Here is a 16,853-nt window from a genome sequence, read left to right on the forward strand (position 1 = left end):
TAATAATAATCTTTATTGTCATAAGTAGGTTTACATTAACACTGCAAATGAAGTTACTGTGAAAAGCCCCTAGTTGCCACATTCTGGTGCCTGTTCGGGTACACAGAGGGAGATTTCAGAATGACCAAATTACCCAACAGCACGTCTTTTGGGACTTGTGGGAAGAAAGCGGAACACCTCGGAGGAAATCCCCGCAGACACGGGGAGAACGTGCAGCCTCTGGCACAGTGACCCAAGCCGGGAATCGAATCTGGGACCTTGCCGTTGTGGAGCAACAGTGCTAACCACCATGCTACCGTGCCACCCAAAGATCAACTCACTAGGCACCGCTGAGATTCGAACTCAGGATCTCCCGTTTACTAGACAGGCGCTTTAACCAGCTAAACTACGACGCAGTCCCTTGGAGACTGGGAGGAATTTGCAAAGCCTTTGCCTATGGAGGACCTCAGGTTTGTTGCCAGTTTGCATCTTAAGGAAATACATTTAACTAATTTGTCATGGTGTACCGACCTCTTTCTCCAAGTGCCTCCCCTTGCCGGTCACATTGCAGAGAAACAGTTGGGTCCCACGCAACACCCATAAAATCTCAGTTACACTGCAAAATTGCAGCTAATTGGTTGATGAGCCCTTAATTGGCTTCCTGCCACCGCCTGGCTGACTGCCTTCACTGCACTGAAAACAACTTCCAGGAAAAAGCACAAGGAGGTGGGAACATTTCTCCGATTTTTAAGCCCTCACCCTATCTCTATAGAATCCCTACAGTGCAGGAGGCTGCCATTTGGCTCATTGAGTCTGCACCGACCCTCTGAAAGAGTACTCTACCTAGGCCCCGTAACCCTGCACATCGATCATGGCTAATCCACCTAACCTGCACATCTTTGGACTGTGGGAGGAAACCAGAGCACCCGGACGAAATTCCACACAGGCAGTCACCCAAGGCTGGAATCAAAACCGGGTCCCTGGTGGTGAGGCAGCAGTGCTAATCACTGTGCCACCGTGCCAGGCCTCCAAATGCACATTCACGTCCCTGGGAAATTCTTCTCCCACCCTCACCTTCCATGTGAGGACGTTACCAAAGCGTTGGAGAGTTAAGATAAGATATTAATAGAAATGGAGGAAAATGGTCAACTCAAAGCAGAAAAGGCAACAGTTTCTGTTGTCATGCATCAGAGTACAGTAGTGTAGCGTTATGGTAAATTATGTTAATCCGAATTCAACATTCAGGGCTGACACCAGAAAAAAAAAATCATAAAAATCCAAAATCCTTCAGGAAACTTGCTGCCTGTTCCTGTTCTGGCCTTCAAGAGATCCTCATTCATGCAATTTTGTTACCTCTTAATGCCTTTGAAGGGACAAAAGACAGGCATTAAATACAGCCTTGCTGGTGTAATCCTCATTCTAAGAACAAATTAAAATTTCTGAAAAGCTAAGAGATGAAGAAAGGAAATAGCAAAGCCTCTGACAATAAACATGCGAGTGTTGCCTGGATTAAAGAGTCAAAGTAAAGCCTCTGGTAGTTTACATAACGCGTGTAGTAAATAATCTTTGGGAGGCCAGATCATTGGATAAAGTAATGCTTACAAAGAAACAAGTTAATTTTAGGACATCCAGCACAGATTTTTTAAAAGGCAAGCATTAGAGACAAATTTAAGAGAATTCTTTGAGGAAACATTAGTTAACATTTATGCTTCATCTTCCCCTTTTCTTTTAACATTCTTGTACTTAGATGCACAGAATTACACCTGATGTTCAAACTGGGGTCTAAGGTCTTGTATAAGTTGACCGTCACTTCCTTGCTTTTGTTCCATTCACCAATCACCCCTTGCTTCTTGAGCTACAGTGGCAGTTCATCTGAAATTTATAATTCATCTCAAATTTTAAAAATTCTCAACTTAGCATTCAATTCCCTCCATGGCCTTGTCCTTCCCTACTTTCGTAACCTTCCCCAGTTCTTTGCATTTTCCCAATTCTGGCCTCGTGTGTGTTTCGTATTCCTGTCGCCTGACCTTTGGCAACTGTGCCTTCAGCAGACTAGGCCGTAAGGTCTGGAATTCTGTCAGTAAACCTCTACCCCTATACTTCACCCAAGATGCTCCTAAAAGCCTAACTCATTGACACAGCTTTTGGCCATTTGTCCCAACTCCCCTTGTATGTCTCAGGATCATATTTTGTTTGATATCCATCTCTCCTGTGAAAATTTAAGTCAACTATTTTGAACCAAATTGTCACTACCCAATGCTGACCATGCTCTTTTTAATTGACTATTTTCCGCTCACTGTTCTGCCACACCACCTGCATACTCCCTCTTAACCTATCTCCCAAATCGTACTTTTCCAAGTTCTTTACATTTGTCCTGGATTTGGTTTCTATTACCGAGAGTGTTAAATGTATTAAAATTTCAAATTTGAACTAATCTTCCCCTATTCATTCATGGAACCTCAGCTTGCAATATTCACTCACTGGAATTTAATTGATTTGTAGCCTTTCTCCATTTTATTTAAATATGTTCCATTGTGGTCTATGATTGAATTTGTCAATTCTTCCTTCTATTTAATCAGGGCAAGGATCCTTTTTAATTTTGCAATCAACTGCTTTTTCCCCCAGTCAGGTACCCTTGTTCTTAACTTTAAATTTATTGTAAGAGCAGAAATAAGTTACACTGCAGTCAGTGGTTCCCAATTATTCCGCTGACTTTTGGATCCTTACTTGCTCCTCTTCATAATACTCTTGGGTCTCTTCTGCATCTGTCTCAACTAAATCCTGTCAATAATCGATCTTTGTGAGCAAAGGTACAAGAATGGCAGCATTTCAGAAACATCCTATGTACAAAATGAAATAAGGTTAAACTGAAGAATTCATAAGAGTGCTTCTTTCGGATTGATTACTTTCCCAGATTGTTTTCATCCAACTCATATGCCATTGGCTCCTGTTCAGTCAAATTGCAACTTTTAAACATAGCCTCAGAAGCAAAAACAAATTTAAACAATGCAACAAGTTATCACTGCAATCCCAGTTGACATTATGGGGGCTAGTACCATACCTGTGACTGATCTTTAAGAAATTCAGGTAGTTGAAAGTCACCTTTGATTACCTAAGAAAAGAAATTAGGTCTTTTAGCATACACCAAGTTTCTTTAAATAAAGCCATCCTAAATAGTACGTTTCAATGTCTTTTCCTGGGGGAGGAGAGTAAATGGTGGGTCTGTGACAGAAAGCCAAGTGAGGAAAAAAAGACGAGGAAGATGATTAAATGCAATGAAAGTAAAAGAATGACATGAAGAGGAGAGTATTTCTCCAATTTATAATCGAGGATTGGGGGGGGGGGGGGGGGGGGATGACTCCCTTGTGTCAAAACAAGACTTTCCATTTTATCATCAACAAAACCAAATTCAAACCTAAAAATTAAATACAACAGGTTTGGATTAAAACAGTCTCAAATTGGTTGCTGCACATCATAATGTAACCTATAATTTGATTAATATTTATGGAGGTTGAAGTGTTTTCACTAGTCTAACTTGGAGAAAAGGAACAAATGCACAATATTTATCTAGAAACAAAAGACAGGAGTAGCCATTACATCATTCTATCATTTCATAGCTGATCTGCATCCAACATAATTCACCCAACTTCAATCTACATCCCCTGCTACTCTATAGTTGTAAAATAATACAAATAAGGCAAATGTACTAAATATTCTGATGAAAGGTCGTCGACCGGAAAATGTTAACACTGTCGGCGTCTACACAGATGCTGCCACACCTGCTGCTATTTCCAGCATTTATTTCAGATTTTCAGCATCCACAGTATTTTGCTGGAGTTAAATATTCTGCATAACTGCAGGAGTGTACAAAGATATTGGTGGGCTATTTACAGGGTACAATTTCCCCAGCTACATGATTGCAAAACTCCTTCAAAAAATTAAAAGTACATGTGGTTAAAGGAGATGTATTTATTAAACATTTATTAAATATGTTTCTTTTCTTAAGTGCTTATCTCCCCAGAAGCAAATCAAGTTGCACATTGTTTCAATGGCTTCATGTAAAGAGAACTTTTGTGACTTCAGAGCACTGTTCACTCATTCTTGCTACACTTGTGTTCTACAACTGTCCGTGTGTGATCTGATAAGCACATGATGCAAACTGGCATTACTTTTGTTTAGAACCGAATGAGTCTCCCAACTGATAATGACTTAAATTAAAGCATATAGTTAAGGGCAGCACTGTGGCACAGTTAGCACTGCTGTCTCACAGCACCAGGGACTCGGGTTCAATTCTGGTCTTGGGTCACTGTCTGTATGGAAGCTGCATGTTCTCCTATTGTCTGTGTGGATTACCTCCGGGTGTTCCAGTTTCCTTCCACAACCCAAAGATGTGCAGGTTAGGTGGATTGGCCATATCTTTTTATTAAAACAGCAAGAAATATATACACGGTCAAACGGTACAAACACTAATTTTGTGTTGGAGAATCAGGGTACACTCCCCTCAATACCAATTTACGGGAGGGGGGGGGGGGGGTACTCTGATTATTAAAACAGTTCACAACATATTTCTACAAAAAACAAATGGTACAAGCACTAAACTTTGCGCTGGAGAGACCAGATACCCTCGCCTCTGCACCAACAGAAGGGAAAGGGAGGGGGGTGGTGGGGAGAGAGGGAGTCAGGATGTTGGTGGAGGGGGGGGGTCAATTGTTACAACACTGGTTTCCTGATTTTATGTTCACACTTCCGGTGGAATAGTCTACTTGCATGTACTATACTTTTGAAAATTTTAATCACGAAACATTGTCCCCATCAATCTGCAATCCAATAAAAGTTCAGTTCTGCAAGTCTTTCCACATAACTAAGGTCTCGAGTTTGAATCCTGAATTTATTCATTCTACTCATCAGAATCTCTACAATAATGCATCATCGGAGGAAGAAAAGCGCCCCAAATTGCCACACAACATTCCAAATATGATTGTTAGGCTGATAAGACAACTGGCTATTAAAAGCCTTGAAGTGCATTCCAGTACTTAACTAGCATTGCTGATAGGAGATTCTCATTGTGGATCTTACGTTCAAGAGGCTTTTCTTCATATGCAAACTTAGCTGAGTGTTAAGTTATCAAGGGTCACCGTCAGCCATAGATCTTGCTGTTGAAATTCAAACATGAGATTGGATAGCAATTCCAAGTGCGAACCAAGGTTGAATCTGGGACTCTATATAACCCAGCTGTACACTCTGTTTACCATCTGAGCCACTAGGGGAGCTCCAACCCAAGTTTCAATCTGACTGGATAGTTTATCATCAGTTTCTGAAGCCTCACTTTCTTAGTCAAGCATAATAATTAAACACTAAGCATTTTATGCAAAACAAAATGGGGCTGCAATTTAACTACATTGTGTAGTTGAACCTGCTCGCCAACATATTAATTTCTATTTGGAAAATACTGCAATAACCATCTAGCCACATTTAACAATGCCAAATCTGGAGGGTCACCACATTTTAAAAGACTTAGCTATATTTTAATCACTGGACAGAGATTTGCGCATGCGCACCGATGAACGGGCATGCATGCGCAGTGCGGCCGCATTTTTTTTATATGGTTGCAGCCTTTTTGAAGGCCGCTCGCAGCCGGCATTGTTAAAAGCTGGCTGCAAAATGTTCGGGGTGATTGGTTGCTTTCTGAACTTTGATGCTGATGAAGTGGAAGTCTCTTACTCCAAGAATGGTCAGGATCTGGGTGTCATATTTAAGATTGGGAAAGACAGTCTCGCTGACAGAACCTTATTGCCGCATGTTCTGTGCCACAATTGTGCTGTGGAGCTTAACTTTGGACAGATGGAGACTCCAAACTCCAACGCAAGAGAAAAAGGTGGGTCGCGAAGGTCAGCCGGCATGGCCCGCGAAGGTCGGCCGGGTTGGGTCCCAAAGGTTGGTCGCTTGGTAAAAATGGGTCCCCGGAAAAAAAGTTTGAAAAACACAGCATTAGCAGCTTTTAGAATACCTGAACACTGAAGGAGAACAAAAGGTTTAATCATAAATTATTAAAATAATATACCAGTTATGAACTTTTGAGTTACACATACAAGGTTAGAGACTTTTAAAAAAAATTACTTTATGGGATGTGGGTGCCACAGCATTTGTTTCCCAACCTCATAATTGCCCTCGAGGAGGTGGTGGTGTGTTGCCTTCTTGCACTTCTGCAGCCCATTCACGTGGTGTAGCTATACCCACAATATGTTAGGAAGGGAGCTGTGATTTCCATCCATTGGCATTGAAGGAACAATATATTTCCAAGTCAGGATGATATATGGCTTGGAGGGGAACTTGTAGGTGGTGGTATTCCCATGCGTCTGTAGGCATTGTCCTTCTAGGTGGCAAAGGTTCTGGGATTGGTAGGTGTCTAAGGAGCCTCAGCAGTCCATCCAGCAAGCACCAGTGGTTTGGGGTGGCGGGGGAGGGAATTAATGTTTTAAAGGTGGTATATGGTGATAAGCTTCTTCATTGTTGTTGGAGCTGCACTCACTCAGGCAAATGAACGGCATTCCATTTCACTCTGTCATGTGCCTGTGGGCAGGCTTTGGGGAATCAGTAGGTATTCACTGCCGGCTTCCCAGCCAATGATCTATCTTTTTAACCACACCATTTTCATTTATATGGCTAGGCCAGTTCAGTTTCCAGTCAACGGCAAACCTCCGCACCCACCCCGGATTCAGCTAAAGCAATGCCGTAAAACATCCAGGGAAAATGATGGTTATTGCCTGGCAAGGCTGAGACATTCACGACAATCTTCAGCCAGAAGTGCCGAGTGGATGATCCATCTCGGTTTCCTCCAAAGGTCCCCAGCATCACAGGTGTCAGTCTTCAGCCAATACGATTCACTCCACGTGATCTCAAGAAACGGCTGAAGGCACTGGACACTGCACAGACTATGGGTTCTGATAATATTCCTGCAATAGTACTGAAACGTGCGCTCCAGAACTTGTCACACTCCAAGCCAAGCTGTTCCGGTACAGCAACAACACTGGCATCTACCCAGCAATGTGAAAAATTGCCACGGTGTGCCCTGTACACAAGAAACAGGACAAATCCAACACAGCCAATTACCACCCTATCAGTCTACTCACCATCATCAGCAAAGTGATGGAAGGAGTCAATAACAGTGCTATCAAGCGTCGATTACGCGACAATAACCTGCTCACAGATGCTCAATTTGGGTTCCGCCAGGGTCACTCAGCTCCTGACCTCATTACAGCCTTGGTTTACACATGGATAAAAGAGCTGAATGCCAGAGGTGAGGTGAGATTGACGGCCTTGGACATCAAGGCAACATTTGATAGTGTATAGAATCAAGGAGCCCTAGCTAAACTGGAGTCAATGGGAATCAGGGGGAAAACTCTCCACTGGTTGGAGTCATGCCTGGCACCAAGGTTCCTGAGACAGCACCTTCCAAATCCATGATCACTACCACCTAGAAGGACAAGAGAGGCAGGTACCTGGGAACCCCACGACCTGGAGGTTCAACACCAATCACTCACCACCCTGACTTGGAAATATATCGCCGTTCCTTCATTGTCACTGGGGCAACATCCTGGAACTTCCTCCCTAACAGCACAGTGGGTGTACCTAAAGGATTGCAGTTCAAGAAGGCAGCTCATCACCACCTTCTGAAGGGCAACTAGGGATGAGCAATAAATGCTGGCCTAACCAGCGACGTCCACATCTCATAAATGAATAAAAACAATTTGGGTGACATGAATGTTACCACCCCAAATCTGAATGCTGTCCAGGTCTTAATGAAGCAGTCCGTGCCTGCATGCAGCGAGTTGAGAATGGGATGGAACACTGCAATCAATTAGCGCACAACTTTATGTCTCATGTTGGAGAGAAGGTCATCTGAACGCATGTCGCCGGAGCATTAGTCCAGGCCTAAGATCACTAGTCCAGTAACATTACCATAATGTTATTACTTGGGTATGAAGCAGATCTGAAAATTCTCAACACGCCCCCAACAAAGTTAATTTATTAAACGCCAGGATTTAAATTCAAGATAGCCTTTAATTAAGACAGTGACTGACTTGGTACTTTCTACAGTGCCATTAAGACAAGAAAAACTTAATTCCTATAATGTCATTAATGTAGTAAGATGTCCCAAGATGCTTTACAGGATGCCAAACAAACGTGACAGTGAAACAAAAACAAAAAAAGAGGGGATATTAGGACTGAGGATGAAAGGTGTGTTAAAAGAGGTAGGTTTTTAAGGAGCATCTTAACAAAAGCGAGGAAGAGAAGATTAGGAAGCAAATTCCAAAGCTCAAGGCCTCAGAGCAGCTGAGGGCATGACCGCTAATTGAGTGATTGGATTGGAGAATGCTCAAGAGTCTACATTTGGATGAATGCAGAAATGATGGGGCTTAGGCTGGAAGGGATTCGAGAAATAGACACTGGTGTGGACATGGAGCGATTTGAAAACTGGGTTTAGAATTATAAAATCAAAGTGCTACTTAATTGGGAGCCAATGTAGGTTAACAAGAGTGAACATGAATTGGTGCAATATAGGACATGGGGAAAGTTTTGCGTGACATGAAGCTTACAGAAGGTACAACGTGGGAGGCTAGGAAGAAGCACATTGGAAAGGATACATCTAGAAGTAACAAAGAACAAAGGCACAAAGAACAAAGGCATGGTTGAGTGTTTTAGCAACAGATCAGCTGAGGTACAAGAGAAATTAGGTGATTAGGGGCAGCACGGTGGGTTAGCCCTGCTGCCTCACTGCTCCGAGGTCCCAGATTCGATCCCGGCTCTGGGTCACTGTCCGTGTGGAGTTTGCACATCCTCCCAGTGTTTGCGTGGGTTTCACCCCCACAACCCAAAGATGTGCAGGCTAGGTGGATTGGCCACGCTAAATTGCCCCTTAATTGGAAAAAATGAATTGGGTACTCTAAATTAAAGAAAAAAGAAATTAGGCGATTAGTGGTGGCAAGAATATATGGTCAGAAGCAAATCTTTTAGGTTAAAAATGACATCAACGTTGCGGACAGTCTGGTTCAGCCTTAGATTGTTGCAAAGGTGAGGCATAAAATTGGCAATGAGGGAATGGGGTTTTTGGCAAAGGCTAAAAATAATGGGCTGGATTTTACAGCGACCATATTACCTCCTAACCACCATGGCTAACTAAAAGGTTAATCGGGAGTCACCCATCATAAAGCCAGCTGCCCCGCAGTCATATCACACTGGTGGGAAGTCCTGCCTTCGGGTTGCTGGCCAATCTGATTGGTTAGTCGTGCTAACTACTGCACCACAATGCTATTGATGCTTCTGATAGAAATCAGTGTCACTCAAATCTTATGCACCTCTCTATCAGATTCTCTTTCAACCTTCACTGCTTTAAGGAAGACAGCACAAACCTACCTAAACTCGTCAGATCTCCAGCTCTGGCAGCATCCTGGCAAGTCTTGGCAACGTCTCCACTTACAAATTAGCTTTAAATTTGAACTGGCAATGGGTGGCACGGTAGCACAGTGGGAACGCTATTGTTTCACAGTGCCAAGGTCCCAGGTTTGATTCCCGGCTTGGGTCACTGTGCGGAGTCAGTACGTTCTTCCCGTGGGTGCGCTCCGGTTTCCTCCCCTAAGTCCCGGAAGATGTGTTGTTTGGTAATTTGGACATTCTGAATTCTCCCTCCATGTACCCGTTCAGGCGCCGGAATGTGGCGACTAGGGTCTTTGCAAAGTAATTTCATTGCAGTGTTAATGTAAGCCTACTTGTGACAATAAAGATTATTTTATAGGTCCCAGCAGCAGCAGGTTCGTGCAGTGACCACCGTCGAGACCACAGCCATGTGGCTATGGAGGTTGGACAAGTTACGACTGGTGTATTGGCTGGCCTGGCTGGAAGACCCCAGTGAGGTAGGCTTGGTGGAGGTACGGCCAGGAAACTGCAAAGGAGGGCACTTCCTTGTCCAGCAAAAAGGTCGATAGGCTACCTGCTTGGCAGGCCACTAATGTTATAGGCTTGAGGAACTCGGTACTAAAAACAGTTCCATCCTGTTTCAATATGAAAATGCTGGTAAGTAATGAACAAAATTGAATCAAACTGACATATGCACTTTCAATTAAAATTCATCAAGATATACTTTCACTTCCAGAAGTCTGTTAATACCATTAACTTAAAAATGTACCTGAATGGCAGGACATATGGCTTTATCGTCATTTGATTTATTTAAAGAGAAATAAGGGACGGTAATGGTGTGAAATAATGGCTATAATTTGCTCGGAATGAGATTATGTGGGAAAACAAAGAAAGCACTTCGAAAAGAGCCAAATTGATTCGATGATGTAAATGAATCACCCCAGCTAACTTGAAACAGTTTATAAACCTACATAGAACAAAGTGCACAAACCATACTGTGTTTGTTCTGTTCCAACAAAAATAATTTCATGGGTGAACATGTCCATGAAATGACAGAAGTATAAAGTGGTTCTGATCAATCATGAGCCACTAGACCAATGTCTTCGAGATTGATTTTGGTCTGAACTTGGGGCCAAAGTCCAACCTTTGTTTGAAGCACATCGAGCACTGTATTATTCAATTGCTATTCTTCTACTGTTCCCTTCCCCCTACCAATGCCTCCCCACCCAAAGCAGATGCAACCCCAAATAAGCAATAGTCAGCAAACTGAAATTAAATTAAAGACTGAAAAATTGGAACAGGGAGTCCAAAGGGTAAAAGGTCAGGAGTGTAATTACACCATCTTCAGTAGAACAAGTCGCTCTTGTCGAAAGCTCAAAGGGAGTTCACAACTGCATTTTCAGATTGAGAAAGCATCTGTAGGAGCATATAGGAACGCAAGATCAGGAGAAAAAGGGAGGCTCCAGTATAGATTTGGAAAACACCACTTGTCACAAGCTGACAATCAGAAAAAGTTCCATTTATCCCTATACTGGCCTGTACCTTGTAACCAATTACCCACATCGCAAGGTTCCCTTCAATTCGGTGTGCTTTCATTTGAGATAATTTCAAGCAGGAGCAGATAGATTGCAACTTAAGCTACCAAACTCTTGCAGTACCCCTGCAAACTTTGGATGCCTCCAATATTGGATGGGCATTAACCTTTGCAATGCTTTCGTAACTGGAGTAATCTCCATGAGAAAGCATACAAGAAAGCAATGTTGGGCAAGAATAAAGCACTTGCACATTTCGTGCTTCTGTAGTCAGGGAGCCCTAAACAGCCTGTTCACCTTTATAAAATTAATTCCTTAATCCATACAATAATGTAGACTCCCCAAAACAGTATATATCTCCATTTTCTAGGTAGATGATTCTGCAGTCAACCATGTGTGGTGGGGGCAGGTGAGAATGAAGCAGGCTTATGAACATCAACTGGAACAACTTTATAAATGCGGCCTGTAATTGCAGCTGTTGAATACTTGCCAGACTGCCATTATGGAGAACAACTCCAGATAATGCTCAACTTCTAGCCCAATTACTCCCCACTACTGAACAGGACCACCCATTCTTTATGGTATAGCTCTCCTCAGCAAAGGAAATTGTGCAAAGAAAAATTATAAGGGTATTTGGAGAGTAAACAACAATAAGGGGTATTCTTGATAGTTGCATCTGCATGACTGCTTACCTTGCTTCTCTGTCCCAACACTTTTTATCCTCTACTGCAAGTGCACATCCTTGTTGGGACAGCTGCATGCTGGCAGTTCCCAAGTGCCACACTAACAAAGACATTCATCATTGGTATCATTGACATGGTTTGTACCTCTCCTCCCATGAAGGGCACTGCAACACTGTCTGATCTTGTCCTGACTAGTTAATTGGAAAACCTGGCTATGGTGGCAACAGCAGTCATTTACAATATATTCTGGCCTTTAGTACAATGTTGGTGTAATGAAAACAGTGTTATGCAATAAATACAAAGGTCATTAAAGGGCAATAAATTCTACCATCTCTACAATAGTGCGAAGGTATTCAAAGTGAAATCCACTGCAACTGCATATAAAAGGGTTTCCCTGATCAGAAGCACCCACACCAGATGTCAGCTGAGCTACTTTCTAGCAGAATAGTAACAAATATAGATTTCTTGTACCACATCGATGTACACCTTCTTTGGTCAATAGGTTTCTTTTTAAAGTTGTCTTCGTGGTAAGAATGGGGTTCACTATAACTGAATATTGTAGAACTGACAGATTTCTCTTATCAAAATGCAAATGGTATTTATGAAATGAGTAACTTGAACAATTTTGTTGAAGCAATTAAAATAGTTCTGTAAAAAAAAAAAGGAAACAGTTGACCATTTTTCTATTGCTTTATTTTTTTGAAAAATTGCACAATACAAAGAAAAAGACATTACAGTGCGATTTCATACAACAAACTAAAATGATCACAGGTTATGCTTTTTGTGAACGTTAACAGCAAACTTATCCTAGATTTCCACGATACATTGACGATATGGAATAGTTTACACTTCTAATGGCCAATACAAAACATTTATCAGACCGTTGTAAAAATTAACTCAATTGTTGTCTTACTGCCACATAATGGCAAATAAGCCAGCATTGTAACACTATTTGATTCAGTAAAGTTCCAATGTTAAATGGTCTTCAATTAGTCCTTGGGAAACTTTTTATTAAAATATTCAACGGAGAAGTAATTTTAAAATGAATGCATAATAAGTTCAGATCACAATTTCTTTTGCTTTCTGGCACATCATTCTTGTTATAATTTTAAAACAAAAATAGAGTTTGATCATTTCAGATGACACGTCAGCATGATGAAGATAAACATGTAAAAGTCATGGTTTCCTGATTATCAGAAAGGATTTATCAACATCAAGGTTTGACATTAATGATCAGTTATATGGAATTGTTTACAAGAGTAGCACAGGCAATAAAACGAACCACTGGTTAGGGTTGCCATATAAGTAGCAAACAATTACACACACTCAAATACGTATATTACTGCATGGTTACAAAAGAGCTCTAGTGCAATGCTGCATTTTCTGTGAAATCCATAAGTCATAAGTGGCTAGGTTTTGAATAAAATTAAAATTTGTAGGTCACTGTTTTAGGTTTAGAGAACACCAAAGCATATGAAGGCATGGCTTTTACAGCAGATTACGCAGAAGGAATATTCTATTCACCAACCTGATAAATATTTGAAAACTGTATAATTCATAACATTAACACATGATAACAGTATTAACTACCTGTTGCACAAGTGATTCAATTTTAACAGTCAATGTTTTTTCACTGTTAGAGGAAATGACAGGGTTCCTTAAATTTCGGGGACATAACTATTCTGAATAGAATCCTCATTTCATACTAGTTAGATATAGGGGGGGAAAAAAAATATATGATGCTCTACAGATCAGGTTTCAGACTAAAAAAAGTGCAGAAAATGCCAGCTTTCCAATAAGAAAAAACAATCCTCAATTTCTTGGGGAAACCAACCATACGTAACATAACATGCACATGGAGATCCAAGCTCCATATAAGCATTTCTTAGTTTCAACAGTATGGCTTGAATTACTCTTAATTTGAATACAATTTTTCAACTGTTTTACAACTTTTTAAAAATCATACATCTACAGGACAGTTTAGGGAGTTTTCCTTCATATCGTTCGTAAGGTTTTTTGCAGAAGTGGCTTGTAATCTTAAATAAAACGTTTCTGTGATAAAGTGTAAACTCCAGATTTATAACTTTAGAACACATTTAAAATAATTTTCCTACATTTTCAGGAGGCTTAAAATCATGGTAAAAGTATACATGCAGTTTAAAAATTAGAGCTACAGCAATCCTGAATTTCTACATATTTTCTAGATGTTTAAGGTTCACTTTGAGAATCTCATCAACACATTTAAAACAATAGAAACTGGCAAAACAGATTTGTGGCACATTCAAGAATAAGCCTCAGGCGCACAGTTGAAACAAGTTGGTTACCTATCGATGTACATGGTTTCCCCAATACTCAATACTACGCTTAATTAATTAAACAAATCAGAGCCTTTCTAGAAGATGGACAGCAATCACTTGATATTTTAAAACTGGAATAGTTCAACAATTTTGTAATTATCTGATAATCATTAGTTTTGGAATGGCATTAGACGGTAGGAAAAAATTGTACAGCTCAATTGTAGCAATTTTCGGCATATATAAAATACATTTATATGTTATTTAGAATCCTTAGCTCAATTTTGAAAAGGATTTTTTTTTTTTTTAAACTACTAGAATTTGCTATAAAAAGGAACCAAATTTTCCTTCAATACAAAATTCAGGTTTCTCTGTACAGGATTATTAGGACGAAAATTACTTTTGTAATTCTTTGGATTTATGTACACGCACAAATGAAAAACATTGCATCTACTCCCTTAAGCCAACTGTTTCCATTTTAAATACTTTATAATTCAAAATATAGCAAATTACTGTAAACACTGGTTACCAGGGCTACAACAGAAGCAAAAACAACAAATTAAATGACTGAACTCATCTGTTGCCAGTAGGATACTCAAGAACTGAATATTTTCTTCAACTACTCTTTGAAAGGGGGAAATCACAGACTCAGGTGTTTGAGAAGGTCCAGGTACTTAAACTCTTACACCTACCCTTTTAGTGTTTTCAATAACAGCTGGATCTGGTTTTCCATAATTGGGTGGATTTGCATATGGATCATATCCAAGCTTTGCTAACATAGGAGCAATTACTGGCATTTCACGAACTACCTCGTGTGGAATCTTTCCCACCCATTTTGACAAGGCTTCAATATTGACTGGCTTGATGACTTGATCAGTAGACCGTTCAACCCTGGAAAATTGAAAATAATCAACTTTAGTTACTGAAACAGCTTATAAGTGTAGTACATTAAATTCTAATTTTCTTCCTTTTTATAAATGTGCTCTGAGATTTATACACTCAGATAGCCTCTTGAATTCTCCCAACCTCAAAAAAAACACTTTTTGCAGTTCTAATAATTTCAAGCTCTCATTCCTATACGGTAATTCTGCCAAATCTTCATTGAAGCTCTTTCTGGCTCCAATATATACTTTGTAATATCGAATTCCCAGAACTATACAACTCTGTACAATTGGCAATATTACTGTTAACACAAGTAGGCATCTGTTTGTGTGTGTGTGCGCGCGCGCGCATGTGTGCGTGCGTGTGTCGGGGGCAGGGGGAGAAGGAGGAGGAGAAGAGGAGAACTGGGGAGGTAGATATACATTTGGGTGCCGGAGAAACAATTACAGGGGGCAATACGCAAATGGGTCTGTTGTTCATGTTATTGTATAACCAATTATTTGCAAAAAATCCATCAGTCGTAACTCTCAGCTACACTTTATACAGTTTAAAACTCAAAATGGCCACAATTGCAAACCTTTGAATCAGGCTTCCATATAGATATTGGGTTATTCCAGGTCTGGAGAATAGTCCTGTCAATTACCTTTTGGCTGAGTTCATTAACAGTTTAAATATCTCAGCAATTAACTTGAAGGTGCCCATTCCTTTTCCAGGAGAGCTGGGATGACTTCCCCTGCATGTTTTCATTTAGGGAAACATCTCAAACACTAAACCAGAACATATTTTGTAAATATTCAGGGGTAATGAAAAAAATCATATTACCCCATTATCTGGGGACAATCAAATCTGGGCACCCAATATTTATGGAATCTGCAATATCTATAAGTATGACATTTAAATTGTCAGATAGTTCATCTTTTTACTGCATGGAGGAATTTTAGCTTCATGAAATACAAAATGTCAGACATACCTGCAAAACAACTCAATTTTGATTGATAAAAAGTCAGCTGAAATGCTCACCTATATGCACACCTTTAGAAAACTGAACAGCACAGAACTTGTTTAAGATGTAATGAGGTCAGCTAGATTTCATCTCATCAAATTTTTCATATGGCAAAGACTTCCTGTCCATAAATGTATTGTCGAAGTCAAGATCTCAAAGTCATGTTTTTGTTTTTTGTATCAAAATATGCCAAGTATGAAGTTACTGTGAAAAGCCCCTACTCGCCACATTCCGGCGCCTGTTCGGTTAAGCTTGTAAGGGAATTGAACCCGCGCTGCTGGCTTTGTTCTGTTTCACAAACCAGCTGTCTAGCCCACTGAACTAAACCAGCCCTATGTTCTCAACATGCACAAGATCCGCTACATTGATCATTCAAATATGCACACTTTCCAGTACCGAATAATGATAAGGAATGCAACTTTGGCCAACTCTTGCCCTCTTTTTTTCAGGCCACAGTTCCCAATCTCAGTGGCGGTCAGAGGCAGGGGATATAAATCAGTCATAGTGCTTAGCATAGGTCTGGGAGCAAGGCCCTGTAGCCATCTGGGATGGCCACTTCCCGATTACAAAATGGAGACTTTGCAAACATTGCAGGGAAAATGGACAATAGAGAAAGCAAGCAGGTGCAGGGTTTGTCTGTTGATTGGAGCCATAGCTCCCGGACAAGACCGATACTGCAAAACCATTACCATACTAATGAGCCATCCCCGGGGACAAAAGAAAAACATTTAAGTAAACGATACCAAGGCAGACACACCCGGCGCCAGAGAAGACCAGAACAAAGAAGGTCAACGGCCACCTAGGACACGCCCAGCAATCAGGGCACCCACCCCTCTATTGGAGGAAATTGATAAGAATGATTGGGAAACGGCCCAATTAATTGGGGCCAAGTTCAAGGCCCGCCCAAAAGCACGCAAAGCCCCTTTTAGGTACAAGAAGAATCTCCCAAGAGAGAATCGCTCTCTTGCGGCCCCGGCTCTCACCAAGGAGAGACCTGCCCAACAGCAACATCAGAACAAGTAAGTCCACGGTCAACGCACGCTACCAGACAGACTCGTTTAGCTGT

The 16,853-nt window shown here is 40.9% G+C and overlaps 1 protein-coding gene across 2 annotated transcripts in view; it reads right to left on the reverse strand.

Moving 5' to 3' along the window:
* The window catches only part of tpst1 (tyrosylprotein sulfotransferase 1), a 90,643-nt gene that overhangs the window by 22,925 nt on the left and 50,865 nt on the right, over nucleotides 1-16,853 (reverse strand). The window contains exons 3-4 of one of the 2 annotated variants that reach the window (XM_072469507.1): nucleotides 14,595-14,793; nucleotides 3,041-3,091 (exon numbers count right to left, since the gene is read on the reverse strand). In XM_072469507.1, coding sequence (XP_072325608.1) covers nucleotides 3,041-3,091; nucleotides 14,595-14,793 — 250 coding nt within the window. The remainder of the gene's footprint in view (nucleotides 1-3,040; nucleotides 3,092-14,594; nucleotides 14,794-16,853) is intronic. The other variant, XM_072469508.1, reaches the window with a different exon arrangement.

The sequence above is a fragment of the Scyliorhinus torazame genome, chromosome 12, assembly GCF_047496885.1.
Source record: "Scyliorhinus torazame isolate Kashiwa2021f chromosome 12, sScyTor2.1, whole genome shotgun sequence".
NCBI lineage: Eukaryota > Metazoa > Chordata > Chondrichthyes > Carcharhiniformes > Scyliorhinidae > Scyliorhinus > Scyliorhinus torazame.